We start from the raw sequence: 17487 nt of genomic DNA, 5'->3' as shown, positions 1-17487 counted from the left end.
GGCGTGGTGGTGGGCACCTGTAGTCCCACCTACTTGGGAGGCTGAAGGAGGAGAATGGCGTGAACCCAGGAGGCGGAGCTTGTAGTGAGCAGAGATCACTCCACTGCACTCCAGGCCTGGGCAACAAAGTGAGACTCCGTCTCAAAAAAAAAAAAAAAAAAAAAACACCAGCCAGGCACAGTGGCTCACACCTGTAATCCCAGCACTTTGGGAGGCCTAGAAGGGCAGACTGCTTGAGCCCAGGAGTTCAAGACCAGCCTGGGTAACCTGGTGAAACCCCATCTCTACCAAAAAAAAAAAAAAATCAGCTGGACGTGGTGGCACACGCCCACAGTCCCAGCTACTCAGGAGGTTCAGGTGGGAGAACAGTTTGAGCCTGGGAGACGGAGGTTGCAGTGAGCTATGATTGCCACTGCACTCCAGCCTGAGTGACAGAGATCTTGTCTCCAAAAAAACAAACAAAACAAGAGGCAAAAACTGACAGAATATTTACAGTTACATTTTCAGTCTAAATATTGTTTATTTTCTAAATATTGTACCTTTTCTTTTTCTTCCTTAGTCTTACCAGAAGCGTGCCTAGATCAATACTATTTTTCAAAGTTAGCTTTTGGTTTTATTGATCATTTCCATTCTTAATTTGTTTTTATTTTTATTATTCTCTTCTGTGTACTGTGGGATTACTTTGGTTCTCTGGCTTCTTGAGTTACATGCTTAGTTCTCTTGTTCTTTTTCAGTCTTTCCTGTTTGCTAATAAATGCTTAGTCTCACTCTGTTGCCCAGGCTGGAGTGCAATGGCACTATCTCGGCTCACTGCAACTCCACCTGCCAGGTTCAAGCGATTCTCCTGCCTCAGCCTCCCAAGTAGCTGGGATTACAGGCACCTGCCACCGCGCCCAGCTAATTTTTGCATTTTTAGTAGAGGCAGGGTTTCATCATCTTGGCCCAGGCTGGTCTTGAACTCCTGACCTTGTGATTCACCCGCTCAGCCTCCCAAAGTGTTGGGATTACAGGTGTGAGCCACTGCGCCCAGCCAAATAAATGCTTTTAAGACTAAAAGAAGTGATAGAATTAAAGGAAAAAATAAACGAATATATCATTATAGCTGTTGATCTTCAGCATCACTCTCAGTAAAAAAGAGATACCGCCCCCAAAAAACTTCAGCAAAGCTATAGATGAAATATGTAAAAAATAAAAAGTAAGAATATAGAAGATGTTAAACAAAAGCATGAAACAACTTGATTTATAGAAAACTACACGCAACAACACATACTCTTTTGAAGTACAAATGGAACATTCGCTAAGACAGGTTATATGCTGGGCCATAAAATTAGTCTCAGTAAATGTCAGAAGACTGAAATTTTACAGAGAATGTTCTCTGACCACAATGAAATTAAGTCAGAAACCAAGATATCTAGAATTTCCAAATATTTGGAAATCAAACACTTTGATAATGACACATGAAAACTTATGTGACAGAGCTAACACAGTGTTTAGAAGGAAATACACAGCTTTAAATGCTTATGTTGGACAACCAAGGTTTGAAATCAATCTAAATTTCTACTTTAAGAAGCCAGAAAAAAAGAACAAATTAAACCCAAAGTAGGCTGGGTGCAAGTGGCTCATGCTATAATCCCAGCACCTTGGGAGGCCAAGGCAGGAGGATCGCTTGAAGCCAGGAGACCATCCTGGGCAACATAGTGAGACTCCATCTCTAAAAACAAACCAAAAAAATTTTAAGTAAAAGAAAGAAAATAAAGAGCAGAAACCAACAAAATGGAAAACAACTGAGAAAGTTAACAAATTTTTTTGAAAAGATTAATAAAATTGGTAAACCTTCAGCAAAACTAACTGAAAAGGTGTGTGTGACAGAGAAAGAGAGAAAAAACACAAATTACGAATATGAGGAACGGAAAAAGTGTATCACCACAGACCCTACAGACATTAAAAGGATAACAAGGGAATATTACAAACAAAAACAGGGGAAACTAATCGATGGTGCTAAAACGTAAGACTGAGGAGGAGGAAGGCAGGAGTGAAACTGGAAGAGGGCACAAGGTTTTCTGGCGTGGGCTCATAATTTTCTACTTCTTGAGCAAGATAGTGGAACACGGAGGATTCATTTTGTGATCATGCATCAAGCTGTACATTTACAATTTGTGCCCCTTTCTGTATGCATATTATATATATTTTTTAAATTGCTTAAAAATCAGGTCGCACAAGGGGGCTCAATCCTGTAATCTTAATACTTTGGGAGGTTGAAGCAGGAGTATCCCCTGAGCCCAGAAGTTCAAGACCAGCTTGGACACCATAGCAAGACTCTGTCTCTATAAAAATGTTTATTTTAATTAGCCAGGTGTGATAGTGCACACAGCACTTTGGGAGGCCGAGGCGGGCGGCTCACAAGGTCAGGAGATCGAGACCATCCTGGCTAACACAGTGAAATCCTGTCTCTACTAAAAATACAAAAAATTAGCCGGGCATGGTGGCGTGTGCCTATAGTCCCAGCTGCTGGGGAGGCTGAGGTGGAAGAATGGCATGAAGCCGGGAGGCGGAACTTGCAGTAAGCCAAGATTGCACCACTGCACTCCAGCCTGGGCGATAGAGCAAGACTCTGTCACAAAAAAAAAAAAAAGAAGGAAATTCCGATACATGCAACAACAGATGCACCTTTAAAACATGCTAAGTGAGGCTGGGTGCAGTGGCTCATGCCTGTAATCCCCGCACTTTGGAAGGCCAAGGCAGGCAGATCACCTGAGGTCAAGAGTTCAAGACCAGCCTGACCAATACGGAGAAATCCCATCTCTACTAAAAATACAAAATTAGCCGGACGTGGTGGCACACGCCTATAAGCCTACCTACTTGGGAGGGTGAGGCAGAACTGCTTGAACCCCGGGAGGCGGAGATGGCAGTGAGCCGAGATGGCGCCACTGCACTCCAGCCTGGGTGATAAGAGTGAAATTCCATCTCAAAAAAAAAAAAAAAACCAAAAGCTAAGTGAAAGAAGCCAGACACAAAAGGGCAAATATTGTATTATTATAGCTATATGAAGTCCTGGAATGAGCAAATTCATAGAGAGAAAAAGCATGAAAGTGGTTACCAAGAGGTGGGGAAAGAGGGAAATGGGATATTATTTTTTAATGGTTATAGAGTTTCTACTTAGGATGATGAAAAAGTTCTGAAAATGGACAGTGGTGATGATTGCGTCCCTGTGAATATACTTAATGCCACTGAATTACACACCTAAACACGTTAAAATGGTAATTTTTGTGTATATTTTACAATAAAAAAATAAACACAGAAGGGAGATGACAAAGGGAACCTTATCATCTAAAAAGCATTGCAATACGACGTACACATTGTGCTGCCACTATGGCTCTAGGGCCTATCAGCTTCCAAAGTCTACCTGCGGCAAATGTGGCTACCCCACCAAGTGCAAGAGGAAGTATGACTGGAGTGCCAAGGCTAAAAGACTAAAGGCCACTGGGACTGGCCGAATGAGGCACCTAAAAAATGTACACCGCAGATTCAGGCATGGATTTCCACAAAGGAACAACACCTAAACCCAAGAGGGCAGCTGTTGCAGCAGCCAGTTCATCTCAAGAATTGCTTTTTTTTTTTTTTTTTTAAAGACAGGGTTTCGCTCTGTCGCCCAGGCAGGGGTGCAGTGGCACAATCCCAGGTCGCTGGGATCACAGGTGTGCGTCATCACGCCTGGCTAATTTTTAAGTAGAGACGGGTTTTCACCATGTTGGCCAGGCTGGTCTCAAACTCCTCAGCTCAAGTGATCCGCCCACCTTGGCCTCCTAAAGTGCTGGGATTACAGGCATGAGCCACTGAGCCCAGTCAAGAATTTCAATAAATGTAGCTTCACAATTAATGTTCTGGTTTTTAAAAATACAAAAATAAATAAATAAAATAAACATATATAAGTTTATTCATTGGGAAAGAAACCCCAGAACTAGATAAAAAGTCCTAGGATACGTAAGAAAATAAGTTAACTATTTGAGAACTTTCATTCCTTATAAGTGAATAAAAAGTTTAATTTCTCATTTAGTCCATTTAATATAATTCTTATCAAGAATTTTTTTTTTATGGAGAGCCTGTGTATTCGGCATTATGCTGGGGAAATAGAAAATGAGATGAAACCTGCATTCACAAGCTTACAGTTTACTTGAGGAGTTCGAGGATGCAGTGAACACTGATCATATCATTGTATTCGAGCCTAGGCGACGAAGCAAGACCTTATCTCTTAACAATTTTTTTAAAAGACTGGGCGCGGTGGCTCACGCCTGTAATGCCAGCACTTTGGGAGGCCGAGGTGAGCGGCTCACAAGGTCAGGAGATCGAGGCCATCCTGGCTAACGCAGTGAAACCCCGTCTCTACTAAAAATACAAAAATTATCTAGGCATGGTGGCAGGCACCTGCAGTCCCAGTTACTCCGGAGGCTGAGGCAGGAGATGGCGTGAAGCCGGGAGGTGGAGCTTCCCGTGAGCCGAGATCACGCCACTGCATTCCAGCCTGGGTGACATAGCGAGACTCCATCTCAAAAAAAAAAAAAGTTAAAAAACAGTTAAAAAATAAAAAACAAACCTACCTACGTTTCAACACTCTCTTCCATGAAACTCACATAAAACTATTAGGAAATACTACTAGGCAGTATATGATTACGTATTCATTTGTTTTGCAGAAGAGTTACAAGGGCAGAAGTTACAGAAAATTAATGAAGACCAGAGATGTAAAATATGGTTTCAGAAGGGAGGTGGGACTGGAAGAGAGTGTTGAAAGGTTAAGTAGGTTTGTTTTTTGTTTGTTTGTTTTTTACTTTTAAGGGATAGGGTCTTGCTTCATCACACAGGCTGGAGTACAATGATATGATCACAGTTCGCTGCAGCCTTGAACTCCTGGACTCAAGTGATCCTTCTGCCTCAGCCTCCCAAGTAGCTAGACAAGCACATGACAGCTAACTTTTTTATTTTTAGTAGTAATAGGGTGTTGCTATGTTGTCCAGGCTGCTCTCTCAAACTCCTGGTCTCAGAGGATCGTCCCATTTTGGGTTCCCAAAGTGCTGGGATTATAGGTGTGAGCCACTGCACCTGGTCAGCAGGTAGGATCTGAACACAGGGGAGTGACATCAGAGGCACAACCACCAAAAAGGCAGGGATGAACATGGCAAGGAGTCAGGGAACTGCAGAGGCACAGGGTAGCGAAGGCCTTCGGGAGACCACCTCTTGCTGAAGCCCATCATAAGTACCATTTTAATCTTTTTAACCCCTAGTTACAGAAAACATGCCTGACACATTCCTATGGGTTTAATTCCCAGCTAAATCATGTTAACACATCCCTCTCCCTCCCACTCAAAAAATGCATCTATTTGCAACACACTTCACAACACATCAGTGTGTCCACACTCGGAGATCTGAAGCACAAGCACGGTTCTGTTCTCAACTGATACAAAATGATTTCACATTTTCTCCCACTTCTATTTTCTTTGACAACATGCTTCATTTAAATGAAGTAAAGCTCTTTTGGTCAAATCATCTTTGATTATCTTTCTTTACCTGCCCCACAACTGAAACTTCTGTTTTCTTCTACATTACAAATTTCTTAAAATGGGCACCAAGGTTTCATGAAAAATAACAAGGCCATACAAAATGTATTAGACTATTGGAAACAATTGTGTGCCTATAAACAATGTACATACATGGCCAGGTGCAGTGGCTCACATGTGTGATCCCATTGCTTTGGGAGGCCAAGGCAGGAGGATCACTGGAGCCCAGGAGTTCAAGGCTGCAGTGAGCTATGATTGTGCCACTACACTCCAGCCTGGGAGACAAAGACAGACCCCATCTCTAAAATAAAACAAAGTACATACCTCAAATTTTGCATTTTCACAGTCCATGTACCACAATCCAATCCCTAGCATTAAGTAGATGGATGTAATCTTTTCAAATAACCCTTTTTTTTTTTTTTTTTTGAGATGGAGTCTTGCTCTGTTGCTCAGGCTGGAGTGCAGTGGTGTGATCTCGGCTCACTGCAACCTCCGCCTCCCAGTTTCAAGTGATTCCCCTGCCTCAGTCTCCTGGGTAGCTGGGATTACAGACACACACCACCATGCTCTGATAATTTTTGTATTTTTAGTAGAGATGGGGTTTCACCATGTTGGTCAGACTGGTCTCGAACTCCTGACCTCAGGTGATCTGCCCACTTCGGACTCCCAAGTGCTGGGATTACAGGTGTGAGCCACCACACCCGGCCTGTTCAAATAACCTCTTTGAGAATCTGATGGCCGGGCGCTGTGGCTCACACCTGAAATCCCAGCACTTTGGGAGGTCAAGCCAGGCAGATCACAAGGTCACAAGACCAAACCATCCTGGCTAACAGGGTAAAACCCCATCTCTACTAAATATACAAAAAATTAGGCTGAAGTAGGAAGAATTGCTTGAACCCGGGAGGTGGAGGTTACAGTGAGCTGAGATCGTGCCACTGCACTTCACTCTGGGGCAACAGAGCAAGACTCTGTCTCAAAAAAACCAGAATCTGACAAATTCAACTTTAATGCCTATAGGATCCAATAATTGCACTTCCTCCCACCTTCTGATGCATACAGATACTTAGTATAATTTTTTTTTTTTTTTTTTTTTTTTGAGACAGGGTCTTACTCTGTCACCCAGACTGGAGTGCAATGGCACCATCACGGCTCAATGCAGCCTTGGCTTCCCTGGCTCAGGTGATTCTCCCACTTCAGCCTTTTGGGTAGCTGGGATTACAGGCACGTACCACCATGCCCAGCTAATTTTTTATACTGTTAGTAGAGATGGGGTTTCGCCATGTTGCCCAGGCTGGTCTTGAATTCCTGGGCTCAAATGATCCATCTGCCTTGGCCTCCCAAAGTGCTGGGATTACAGGCATGAGCCACCATACCTGGCCTCAGTATAATTTTAAGAGTAATGAGAATTACAGCGTTGGTTTTGTTTTTTGAGACAGAGTCTCGCTCTGTCGCCCAGACTGGAATGTGGTGGCATGATCTTGGCTCAATGCAACCTCTGCTTCCCAGGTTCAAGTGATCCCTCTGCCTCAGCCTCCCATGTAGGTGGGACTGTAGGTGTGCGCCACCACGCCAACTAATTTTTGTATTTTTAGTAGAGACGAGGTTTCACCATGTTGGCCAGGGTGGTCTTGAACTCCTGACCTCAAGTGATCTGCCCACCTTGGCCTCCTAAAGTGCTGGGATTACAGGCATAAGCCACAGCGCCCAGCCTACAGTGTTGATTTATCAAGTTTCTATTATTTTAAATAAAGTTTTGAGAACCATAAAGTAGTTTTAACTGATAGTAAACATTTTTTTTTTTTTTTTGAGACAGGGTCTTGCTCTGTTGCCCAGGCTGGAGTGCAGTGGCGCAATCACAGCTTACCGCTGCAGCCTCGACCTCCATTTCAATAAAAGGCAACTCTATTCTCCCAGTTATTCGGTTCAAAAACCTGAGAGTCACACTTGGCCCCTCTCACATCCCCATATCCCACATCTTACCCGAGAGCAAATCTTGTCGGTTCTGACCCTCCACCCAGTGCCACCACTTTGGTCCAAGCATCATCACCCTTATCTGGCTCCGTGCAATCAACGCCCCCGTGGAATCCCTGCTCCCTTGTTCTCCTTCAGATCATTAGCAGCCGGAGAGATTCTATTTAATATTAAAACATACATCAGATAGTATAGCTCCCTTGGAAAATTCTCCAAGGCCTTCCCACATCATATGAATCAAAGTCAAAATCCTTGAAATGGCCAATGAGGTCACCCTCTCCTTCAGCCATTCTCTTCCCACCCTTCATTTTACCTCCTGCATCTCTCCTTTTGCTCTCTGCTCCACTGCAGTGGCCTCTAGGCTGCTCCTTGAAACTAGCAAGCTCTGCCTCAGGTCTCTGCATCCTGGTTCCCTCGGCTTGAAATGCTTCCACATATTTCAACAGGGCTTGCCGCTCACCTTCCTCCTTCGGGTCTTTAATCAAATGCCACCCTCTCAGGCCTCTCTAGCCACCCTAACTAAAATTACACCTCCTACCCCGTTACCTGTCCCCTTCTCTATGTTATTCTTCTCCTCAGCACATATCACTAACAAATCTGTATTTTATTTACTTAACTTATTTACGATGTGTCTCCTCCCACTAGAATGTAAGTTCTAGGAGGGCAGGGATTGTTTCGTTTACAAATATATATATCATCAGTGACTAGAACACTACCTGTCATAGTCTGTGCTCAATAAATGTGTGTTGAAGAAACAAGGAAATACTAAGAAAAAAGTTGACTACTAAATGCTTTCAATTGTTTTACCAACTCTCCCAAAAGTGAAGTTTTTTAGTCAAGCCACTGAAATTTGAAAGGAACATATGGTGCATGAAATATTTAATAACATGGTTTCCTTTTTTCCCTTGTAGATATGACTAGCCCTTTGACCCTGAATGATTCTGGCAAAAAGTTGCCATCTGCCTACTCTTTCAGATTCATCATCATCAACAACAACCACCAATGCTATTCTTGGCTTCCAGATCCATGTCTAATCTAACAGTGTACATTTCTGAATTCAAGTTTTTCAATCTAACCTACATGGATATTAACCAATCTAGAAAGATCAGCCTATGAAAGACTGCAAACAATCTGTAACACAAAATAGCATGGTATTCCCTTAGAAAAAGAATACCCAGGGTCCAAAGAAATTGGTTTGACATAACTTAAGCAAATTCCTCCATAAAAAGGGATCTGAAAAAAGTGACAGGTTGGAGTGCCATCAATTCAGTTTTTATTTTTACTTATTTATTTATTTTGAGATGGAGTCTTACTCCGTCACCCAGGCTGGGAGTGCAGTGGCACGATCTCAGGTCATTGCAACCTCCACCTCCCGGGTTTAAGCAATTCTCCTGTCTCAACTTCCCGAGTAGCTGGAACTACAGGCACCTGCTACCATGCCCAGCTAATTTTTGTATTTTCAGTAGAGATGGGGTTTTACCTTGTTGGTCAAGCTGGTCTCAAACTCCTGACCTCAGGTGATCCACACGCGTCAGCCTCCCAAAGTGCTGGGATTACAGGTATGAGCCACCACGCCTGGCCTCAGTTTTTAAATCTTCGTATTTTTCGTATTACAAGATAACCCAAGTTTGTTGTTAAAAGACAATTGGAACATCACACAAACCAAAAAGAGAAAGTTTTCTCCTATTCCACCTAAAGCTCAAGTCCCTAGAGATAAAAATTTTGGTCTAAAATCCTTCCATACTTTTTTTTCCTGGACATACACAGTTATTTTTGTTTTACAAAAATGGGGCCATACCATAAAGAATGATTTTCAAATTGCTTTTTTTCTACTCACCACAACACAGACATCATTCAGTGTTAGTACTTTAGCAACATTCCTATGTGCCTTCTTGATAGACTTTCTACAGCAACGGTTCTCAAACTTTTTTTGAGATGGGGTCTTGCTCTGTCACCCAGGCTGGAGTGCAGTGGCATGATCATGGCTCACTGCAGCATTGGCCTCCCGAGCTCAAGTGACCCTCCCACCTCAGCCACTCAAGTAGCTGGGAACACAGGTGTGACACCACGCCTGGCTAATTTTTTTTGTTCTTGTTGTAGAGACAGGGTCTTATGTTGCCCAGGCTGATCCTGAACTCCTGGACTCAAGCAATCCACCTGCCTTTGGCCTCCCAGAGTGTGAAATTACAGGCCTGAGTCACAGTGCCTGGCCTCAAACTTTTTAATCTCAGGCCCTTGTCACACTCTTGAAAAATCACTGAAGGCCCCAAAGAGCCTTAGTTTGTGTAGGTTATCTCATCAATAGTTACATTAGAAATGAATACTGAAATTTAAAAAAATAATTATTCATTTAAAAACAAATATTTTTATTACTGGAAAATAACTGTTTTCTCCCCCAAAAACAGACTTTCTAGATAACCACAGATATTGTTCTTTGATGCTACGTCAAAACATGGTAAATGGTAGTTTTTTTTTTTTTTTTTTTTTGAGACAGAGTCTCACTGTTACCCAGGATGAAGTGCAGTGGCGCTTTCTCAGGTCACTGCAACCTCTGCCCCCAGGGCTCAAGATATTCTCCTGCCTCAGCCTCCCAAGTAGCTGAGATTACAGGTGCATGCCACCACGCCCATCTAATTTTTGTATTTTTAGTAGAGATGGGGTTTCACTACGTTGGCCAGGCCAGTTTCGAACTACTGACCTCAAGTGATCCGCCTGCCTCATCCTCCCAAAGTGCTGGGATTACAGGTGTGAGCCACCGCGCCCAGCCAGGAATTTCCTTTTTTTTTTTTTGAGACAGAGTTTCACTCTTGTTGCCCAGGTTGGAGTGCAATGCACAATCTCGGCTCACTGCAACCTCCACCTCCCGGGTTCAAGCAATTCTCCTGCCTCAGCCTCCCAAGTAGCTGAGATTACAGCATGTGCCACCATGCCCGGCTAATTTTGTATTTTTAGTAGAGACTGGGTTTCTCCATGTTAGTCAGGCTGGTCTTGAATTCCATACCTGAGGTGATCTGCCCACTTTCACCTCCCAAAGTGCTGTGATTACAGGCATGAGCCACTGTGCCTGGCCTAGCCAGGAATTTCTTAAGGCTGGGTGCCATGTAGAATCTGAAACCCTACCAATGAACTGTATTCTTTTTTTTTTCCTCCAGAGACATGGTCTCCCTCTGTTGCCCAAATTGGAATGTACTGGTGTGTTCACAGCTCACTGCAGCCTCAACTCTTTGGCTCCAGTGGGAGCTTGGCTAATTTTTTAAATTATTGTAGAGGTAAGAGCTCACTAGATTTCATGGCTGGTTTTGAACTCCTGACCTCAGGTGATCCACCCACCTCGGCCTCCCAAAGTGCTGGGATTACAGGCATGAGGCACCGCACCTGGCCTCCATTTTGCACTTTGAATGGATCTTTAACCTGTGCATGATTTTATATCATGCATTGATCATTTAGAAAATACTGGTTTGGCTGGGTATGGTGGCTCACACCTGTAATCCCAGCATTTTGGGAGGCTGAGGTGGCCAGATCATTTGAAGTCAGGAGCTCAAGACCAGCCTGGCTAACATGGTGAAACTCCATCTCTACTAAAAATACAACAAATTATTCACTTGTGATGGTGCGTGCCTTGTAATCCCAGGTACTCGGGAGGCTGAGGCACTAGAATTGCTTAAACCTGGGAGGCGGAGATTGCAGCGAGCCAAGATCACGCCGCTATACTCCAGCCTAAATAACATAGCAAGACTCTGTCTCAAAAACAAACAAAAAAGAAAATATTGATTTACTGATTTATATAGATCTTCCAAATAATACATTTCATTATATTAAAATATGGTATCTGTAAATATTACCACCAATCTCTATATCACAGTGGCAGATAAAAATTCTCCATTAGCCGGGCATGGTGGGTGCACACCTGTAATCCCAGCTACTTGGGAAGCTGAAGCAGGAGAATCGCCTGAACCTGAGAGGCAGAGGTTGCAGTGAGCCGAGATTGCACCATTGCACTCCAGCCTGGGCGACAAGAGCGAAACTGTATCTCGAAAAGGAAAAAAAACAAAAATTCTCTAAAATCCTAATTTTCACTGGAAAGCTAAAATTTCATCATCGGCAACAAATACTACCTGGTGTTTTCTTCGAAAGATTCCTTCATACACTTTTTAGTTTGAATAACCATAGACTGTCATAGTTTCAAGTAAATATGGTAGTCCATGACAAAAGTGGCTAGTTCAGTTTGCAACCCAATCACCGAAGTGCTTTTCCTGGAGATAACCATTATACTTTACTACACAGTATAAGTGCTTGATGCATACCTCCCTTTTTAACCCACAGAATATTAAGAAGACATACACAAGGGTCAAAATTTAATAAAATTAATAATTTTTGCTGCTTCATCAAGGTATTTTCCAGTGAAAACTAATCAGGCGCAGTAGCTTATGCCTGTAATCCCAGCACTTCGGGAGGCTGAGGTGGGTGAATCACCTGAGGTCAGGAGTTCAGGACCAGCCTGGCCAACATGGCAAAACCCTGTCTCTAATAAAAAATACAAAAATTAGCCAGGTGTCAGTGGCGCGTGCCTGTAGTCCCAGTTACTTGGGAGGCTGAAGCAGGAGAACTGCTTGAACCCGGGAGGCAGAGGTTACAGTGAGCCGAGATCGCAATACTGCACTCCAGCCTGGGTGACACAGACAGACTCTGGCTCAAAAAAAAAAAAAAAAGTTATTTTTCAGTGAAAAGTGGATATGAGGCCGGGCACGGTGGCTCAAGTCTGTAATCCCAGCACTTTGGGAGGCCGAGACGGGCGGATCACGAGGTCAGGAGATCGAGACCATCCTGGCGAACACGGTGAAACCCCGTCTCTACTAAAAATACAAAAAACTAGCCGGGCGAGGTGGCGGGCGCCTGTAGTCCCAGCTACTCGGGAGGCTGAGGCAGGAGAATGGCGTGAACCCGGGAGGCAGAGCTTGCAGTGAGCTGAGATCCGGCCACTGCACTCCAGCCTGGGCGACAGAGCCAGACTCCGTCTCAAAAAAAAAAAGAAAAGTGGGTGTGTGTGTGTGTGTGTGTGTGTGTGTATATATATATATATTTTTAAGTGTGAGCGCATGTCACGAAGAATGCAATGACTGCAAGTACAGTTAGGTGCCACAACCCTGATTCATGCTAAGACACCTGCTTTACTTTTGTACCATTAGTGCAAACGTCAATACAGCAAAAGAGACAAGATCTTGGTACTCTATTAACATGAAAACGGTTTTAGCCTCTCAACCCCTGAAGGGATATCAGGGACATGTAGGGAATTACACCGCTTTCTATACCAGCTTCCCAGAATGAGATTACTGGGTCACTGGCACACACATTTCAAATTCTAAGTTCCGCCAAAGCTCTCCATAAAGTCTGTACCAATTTTCACTATGTAAGGTGCATGAGCATCACAAGTTAAAATGTAAATAATTCACTTTTTAAATCCTGAATTTGGGAGCCATCATAACATAACACATGACCATATTTGCTTGCCTAAAAAAGAAGCTAAAATAGAATTAATGTTTCAAGGCAAAGTAAAATCCAAGCACCCGGATTTATTTAGATGAAGTGAGTATTTTCTTGTAAGACAGTAAAACTTCAACTGTCAAATGCAAGTTCATCCAAACAGAAGCCTTTATTCACTGCAGTCACCCAATGATAAGAAGTATTTCTGAATGAATTTCAAACTATAAGCCACTGGCACACTTCATACGTTTGCTTATAGGATACGTGGGCTCAATTGATTTTTTGATATAAAGGACACGATCTGAAAAATGGCAGGCTGCAACAGTACAATCAGTAACCCTAATTAATTGGTTACAGACATCAGTGTAAGCCGACCCTTAGCTTTAACTTCACACAGAATTACTGGACATGAACAACATAAAATGTCCTGTCAGCACTCAAACGCCAAATATGTTCATAAAAATGTCAAAGACAACTTTTATTGGCCCAAATGTCACTCTAAACAGTGAGAAGAGAGGATGAAAGCTTCATCAACGAGGAAGGGATTACTCCTATGGAAGGTAAGACAGAAGCTGTGTATCTAAAATTCATAAGGAATGCTGCCTTCCCACTTGATTTTTCCCACATGGCTCCAAAGTGAGTATTTTCAAGTCCCACTTATGATGGAAAAGGTCAAGGATATTAGCGTCAACCAGTATCCATGATTCTTAACTTTACCAGGAAAACAAACCACTTTGAGAATATGATAAAAGCTCTCTGTAGACAAAGCAGTAAAGAATCCATGCATGTCAGAAGAGCCCTTGACTTCGGTGAGAGCAGAATCATAGAACCATGCATCCTAAGAAACCACTGAAGTCCAGCCCCTCAGGAAACTGAAGCCCTGGAACAGTAAAATGGCTTGTCCAAGGTCAACAGTGAATTCGCAGAGGAAGCAGGCAAGAAATAAGCAACTCAAATAGATTTTGAATAAAGCCGAACTCACGAAGTAACTTTTTCTTATACAAAGTAAGTTTCACCAGAAACTTAAGAGATAACTAAAGTAACAAATGTATTAAGTGGAATTGGAAGGAACTGTCGCAAGTACTATTGTTCCAAGTTCCTTGAAGGCCTAAGATGAACGCATGAGGAAAATAATGAGCAGAAATTTTGAAAAGCACTCACCATGTTCCACAAAAACATTGCAGTGTGGACCCCCATGCCTCGATGATTCCTTCTTCCCTGCTCCTTTGATAAAATGCAGGGCAGGCAAGCTTGGCCTTCTTTGGTCCCCAAGAACTTTTCCAGGCTGCTGCCCCATAAAGTAATAATGGGTACCCCTTTCCAGAAGAGGGTTCACGATCTTCCAGAACGGTCAGAAAGTGTAGAGGCAAATGGCATATACGTAGGATTTCACATTCGCTGCATCTCCACAAGTCAGCAATTGAAGTCAATCAGAGAAAGACCTCTTCCATCACAAAAGGAAGCACTTTTTTTAGGTTGACACTTGCAAGCAGGAGTTCCAATTATTTTCGCAGTTTATCAATTTTAAGTAATGTAATTGCAGTGTTACCCAAAAGTTTCTTGATTTTTTTTTTTTTTAACGGGCTGAATAACAATTTCTTTTCAAGAAGAAAAACCTAAGCAGAAATATTCACAGGGGATGCTGAGAAGGGTCAATAATGCTAGTCATTTCAATTCCCACATATAAAGGAAACGCTGATCGTTTTTGGCTACTCCTCCAGAACTTTTCCTGTGGAAGTCACCAACCTCCTATCTTAGCTTCTTCATCTTCCAACAAATTTCCTGCCGAACTAGTGGCCGCTCTCGCTTCTCTGCTCTGCTCTCCGGAAAAGGACACGGGTCACCCAGATTTCAGCGAGTTTGCCCTCCACTCTGACGAAAAGGAATGCATTGCCAGCAACTTTTAAGTCCGCTTTTTAAAAGGCCTGTGGAACCAATCCAGACTTTTCCTTTGCATTAAAGTTTTTGGCTGAGCTGAGACTAAGGGGGCCGTAGGTGACATTGGAAGAAGTCAGGGCATTAGAGGCTCGCGGGAGCCACCTTGGGGGAAGGGGAGACCCCTTGACAGCAGGGAGGGATTTGAATGAGAGGCTCTGTGGCCAAAGTTGGGGCCGGGATCCGGAACAAGGGGCAGCTCGGGGCTGAGGGAGGCTGCCGGGGCGCGGCACGGGCGGCTTACTCCAGGGCGACGCTCTTCCACGCCTCGGAAAACGGGGTGTCCCAAGCTGAGGGAAACAGACCACCCCCAGTGTCCCAAAGCCGGGGTGGAGCTGTAAGGGACGAAGGACTCTCGCGGCCCGGACAGCGGAAGGCGGGCGCCGTGTAGAGGAGGCCCGGCCGCCTCAGCTGCCCCAAGCCCGGGGGTCTCTGCCTGAGACACCCTCTCCCCCGGCCCCGGACGCTGACACCACCACCGCCCTCAGGCAGTCACATCCCCAGAGCTCCGCCGAGGAACCCAGCCGCCCCCCGCCGGTAGGGGCCGTGGACAGCGGAGGGGCTCCTCAGTCGCAGCACCCGGGAACCGGCTCCGGCTCCAGCGCTGCTCAGGCACAGACACCGACCCCCGCGGCCGCCATGATGGATTACGAGCCGCTCCACAACGAGGCCAGGCCCCGCCCTCGGCCCCGCCCACGACGACGTCCGGAGCCCGCCTCAAGGGGACCCGGATGCCCTCAGGGCCGCTTTCCCCGGACACCGCCGCGCGTCCCGGCTCTGGTCGCACTGCCTGCGAAAGCCGGGCCCGGCACGACCTTTTAAATGTGGCTTCTTTGAGCGCAAGGTGAGTGGTAAGGAAGCACCCGCCTCCTCTGTATTGTCATTGGCCTCCGAGAATCCGGGTCGGGCCTCTTTCCTCCGTCCCATTGGCCGATGGGGGCAGTAGGGCTGGATCTCCCAGCCAACCGTGTTCGGCGGAGTCCGCGGTGCATCCCGGGAGTTGTGGTCCCACGGCACCCGCGCGAGTCCTCCCGCACCGAGACTCCTGGCCCGGACCCCGACCGCTGGGCCTCGCCCCGCCCTCCTGGGACCTGGTGGACTCTCGCCGGCCGAGCGTCGGCTGGATCGCGTCTCCCCGGCGCGAGTAGTAAGACCGGGACAAAGCGAGGGAAAAACTGCGGATTGGATTTTCCTGGAACCGGAATCGGATGATTTCCTTCAGTCTCTAAGGGAGAAAATGTGGCTTGCTCCTAGAAGCCAAGGTTTTTGGTGCCTCTCAACCCCTTCACCCTCCAAAAGGCATAAATATTAGAACTAGCGGACGGGGCGCGGTGGCCCACGCCTGTAATCCCAGCACTTTGGGAGGTCGAGGCGGGCGGATCACCTGAGGTTGGGAGTTCGAGACCAGCCTGACCAACATGGAGAAACCCCTTCTCTACTGAAAATACAAAATTAGCCAGGCGTGGTGGTGCATGCCTGTAATACCAGCCTCAGGACGTTGAGGCAGGAGAATTGCTTGAACCCAGGAGGCAGAGGTTGCGGTGAGCTGAGATCACACCATTGCACTCTAGCCTGGGCAACAAGAGCAAAACTCCGTCTCAAAAAAAAACAAAAACAACAACAACAACAAAAACAACTAGCAAGGAAATATACAGAAATAGGGAAAACATCCGACATGTTGCTAATGAATTCAACTATTTATTTGGGCATTAGGAGGCTTACTCATTACAGAAAAGCCATTTGTTGGGTTTGCCAGGCGCTATCAGATGTTTGCCCAGGAACGAATCTTTAAGACTATAAACATTTCACAGGTGAACACGTATTCACATGAAAACATCCTCTATATTAGCCGAGAAAATGCCCAGATGGTTGGGTTTAGCAAGTCTACAGAACCAATGACGTAGATGTGCCACACCCACACCTGATAGAATCCATGTTCTGCCACTAAAAAGCACCTTGGTTCCTATTGGCTCTCCATGTCTCCCCAGAGGGATGCATCTGACAGGAATCCCATTTCTTTCTTTCTTTCTTTTTTTTTTTTTTTTCTCAGACGGAGTTTTGCTCTTGTCACCCAGGCTGGGGTGCAGTAGCAGGATTTCAGCTCACTGCAACCTTCACCTCCCGGGTTCAAGCGATTATCCTGCCTCAGCCTCCCAAGTAGATGGGATTACAGGCACGCACCATCACACGTGCCTAATTTTTGTATTTTTAGTAGAGACGGGGTTTTCCCATGTTGTCCAGGCTGGTCTCGAGCTCCTGACCTCAAGCAATCCACCCACCTCGGCCTCTCAAAGTGGTGGGATTATAGGCGTGAGCCACTGCGCCCGTCCCAAGATCCCATTTCTAAGGAGGGATCTACTTATCAAAGCGCCTACTTTACACCCAGCACTGTTTGCACTTTCTATAAACTGCATTATCTCATGTAATCCTCACTATAGCCTAGTGAGGCATGTAAAACTATTCCCCATAATACAGATGGGGAAACAGAGATGTGACTTACCTACCCAAGGTCACTTGGCCAGTATGTGACAGAGTCACAATTTCATCCCAG

General features: G+C 45.0%; 2 protein-coding genes and 1 pseudogene across 2 annotated transcripts in view; 1 reads left to right on the top strand and 2 right to left on the bottom strand.

Annotated features, from left to right (window-relative positions):
- The window catches only part of ABL1 (ABL proto-oncogene 1, non-receptor tyrosine kinase), a 178930-nt gene extending 164632 nt beyond the window's left edge, over positions 1–14298 (bottom strand). Inside the window, exon 1 of the mRNA XM_008005916.3 lies at positions 14163–14298. Coding sequence (XP_008004107.1) covers positions 14163–14298 — 136 coding nt within the window. The remainder of the gene's footprint in view (positions 1–14162) is intronic.
- LOC119622335 (large ribosomal subunit protein eL37 pseudogene) lies at positions 3009–3627 on the top strand (annotated as a pseudogene).
- A 422-nt stretch (positions 14299–14720) lies between the features above and the next one.
- LOC140712995 (uncharacterized) lies at positions 14721–15003 on the bottom strand. The gene has a single exon (XM_073022015.1). It carries the CDS (start codon positions 15001–15003, stop codon positions 14905–14907), a length of 99 nt encoding a protein of 32 aa, XP_072878116.1. The 3' UTR covers positions 14721–14904.
- Positions 15004–17487: the final 2484 nt, after the last annotated feature.

Source organism: Chlorocebus sabaeus, chromosome 12 (genome assembly GCF_047675955.1).
Source record: "Chlorocebus sabaeus isolate Y175 chromosome 12, mChlSab1.0.hap1, whole genome shotgun sequence".
In the NCBI taxonomy this organism is placed as follows: Eukaryota; Metazoa; Chordata; class Mammalia; order Primates; family Cercopithecidae; genus Chlorocebus; species Chlorocebus sabaeus.
Note: the sequence above shows the minus strand (reverse complement) of the source record. Positions and strands in the feature narration are given on the sequence as shown.

Bases quoted from the DNA above. Each gene is read 5' to 3' on its own strand.
- LOC140712995 (XM_073022015.1), bottom strand. From the start codon at position 15,003: ATGTCACCTACGGCCCCCTTAGTCTCAGCTCAGCCAAAAACTTTAATG.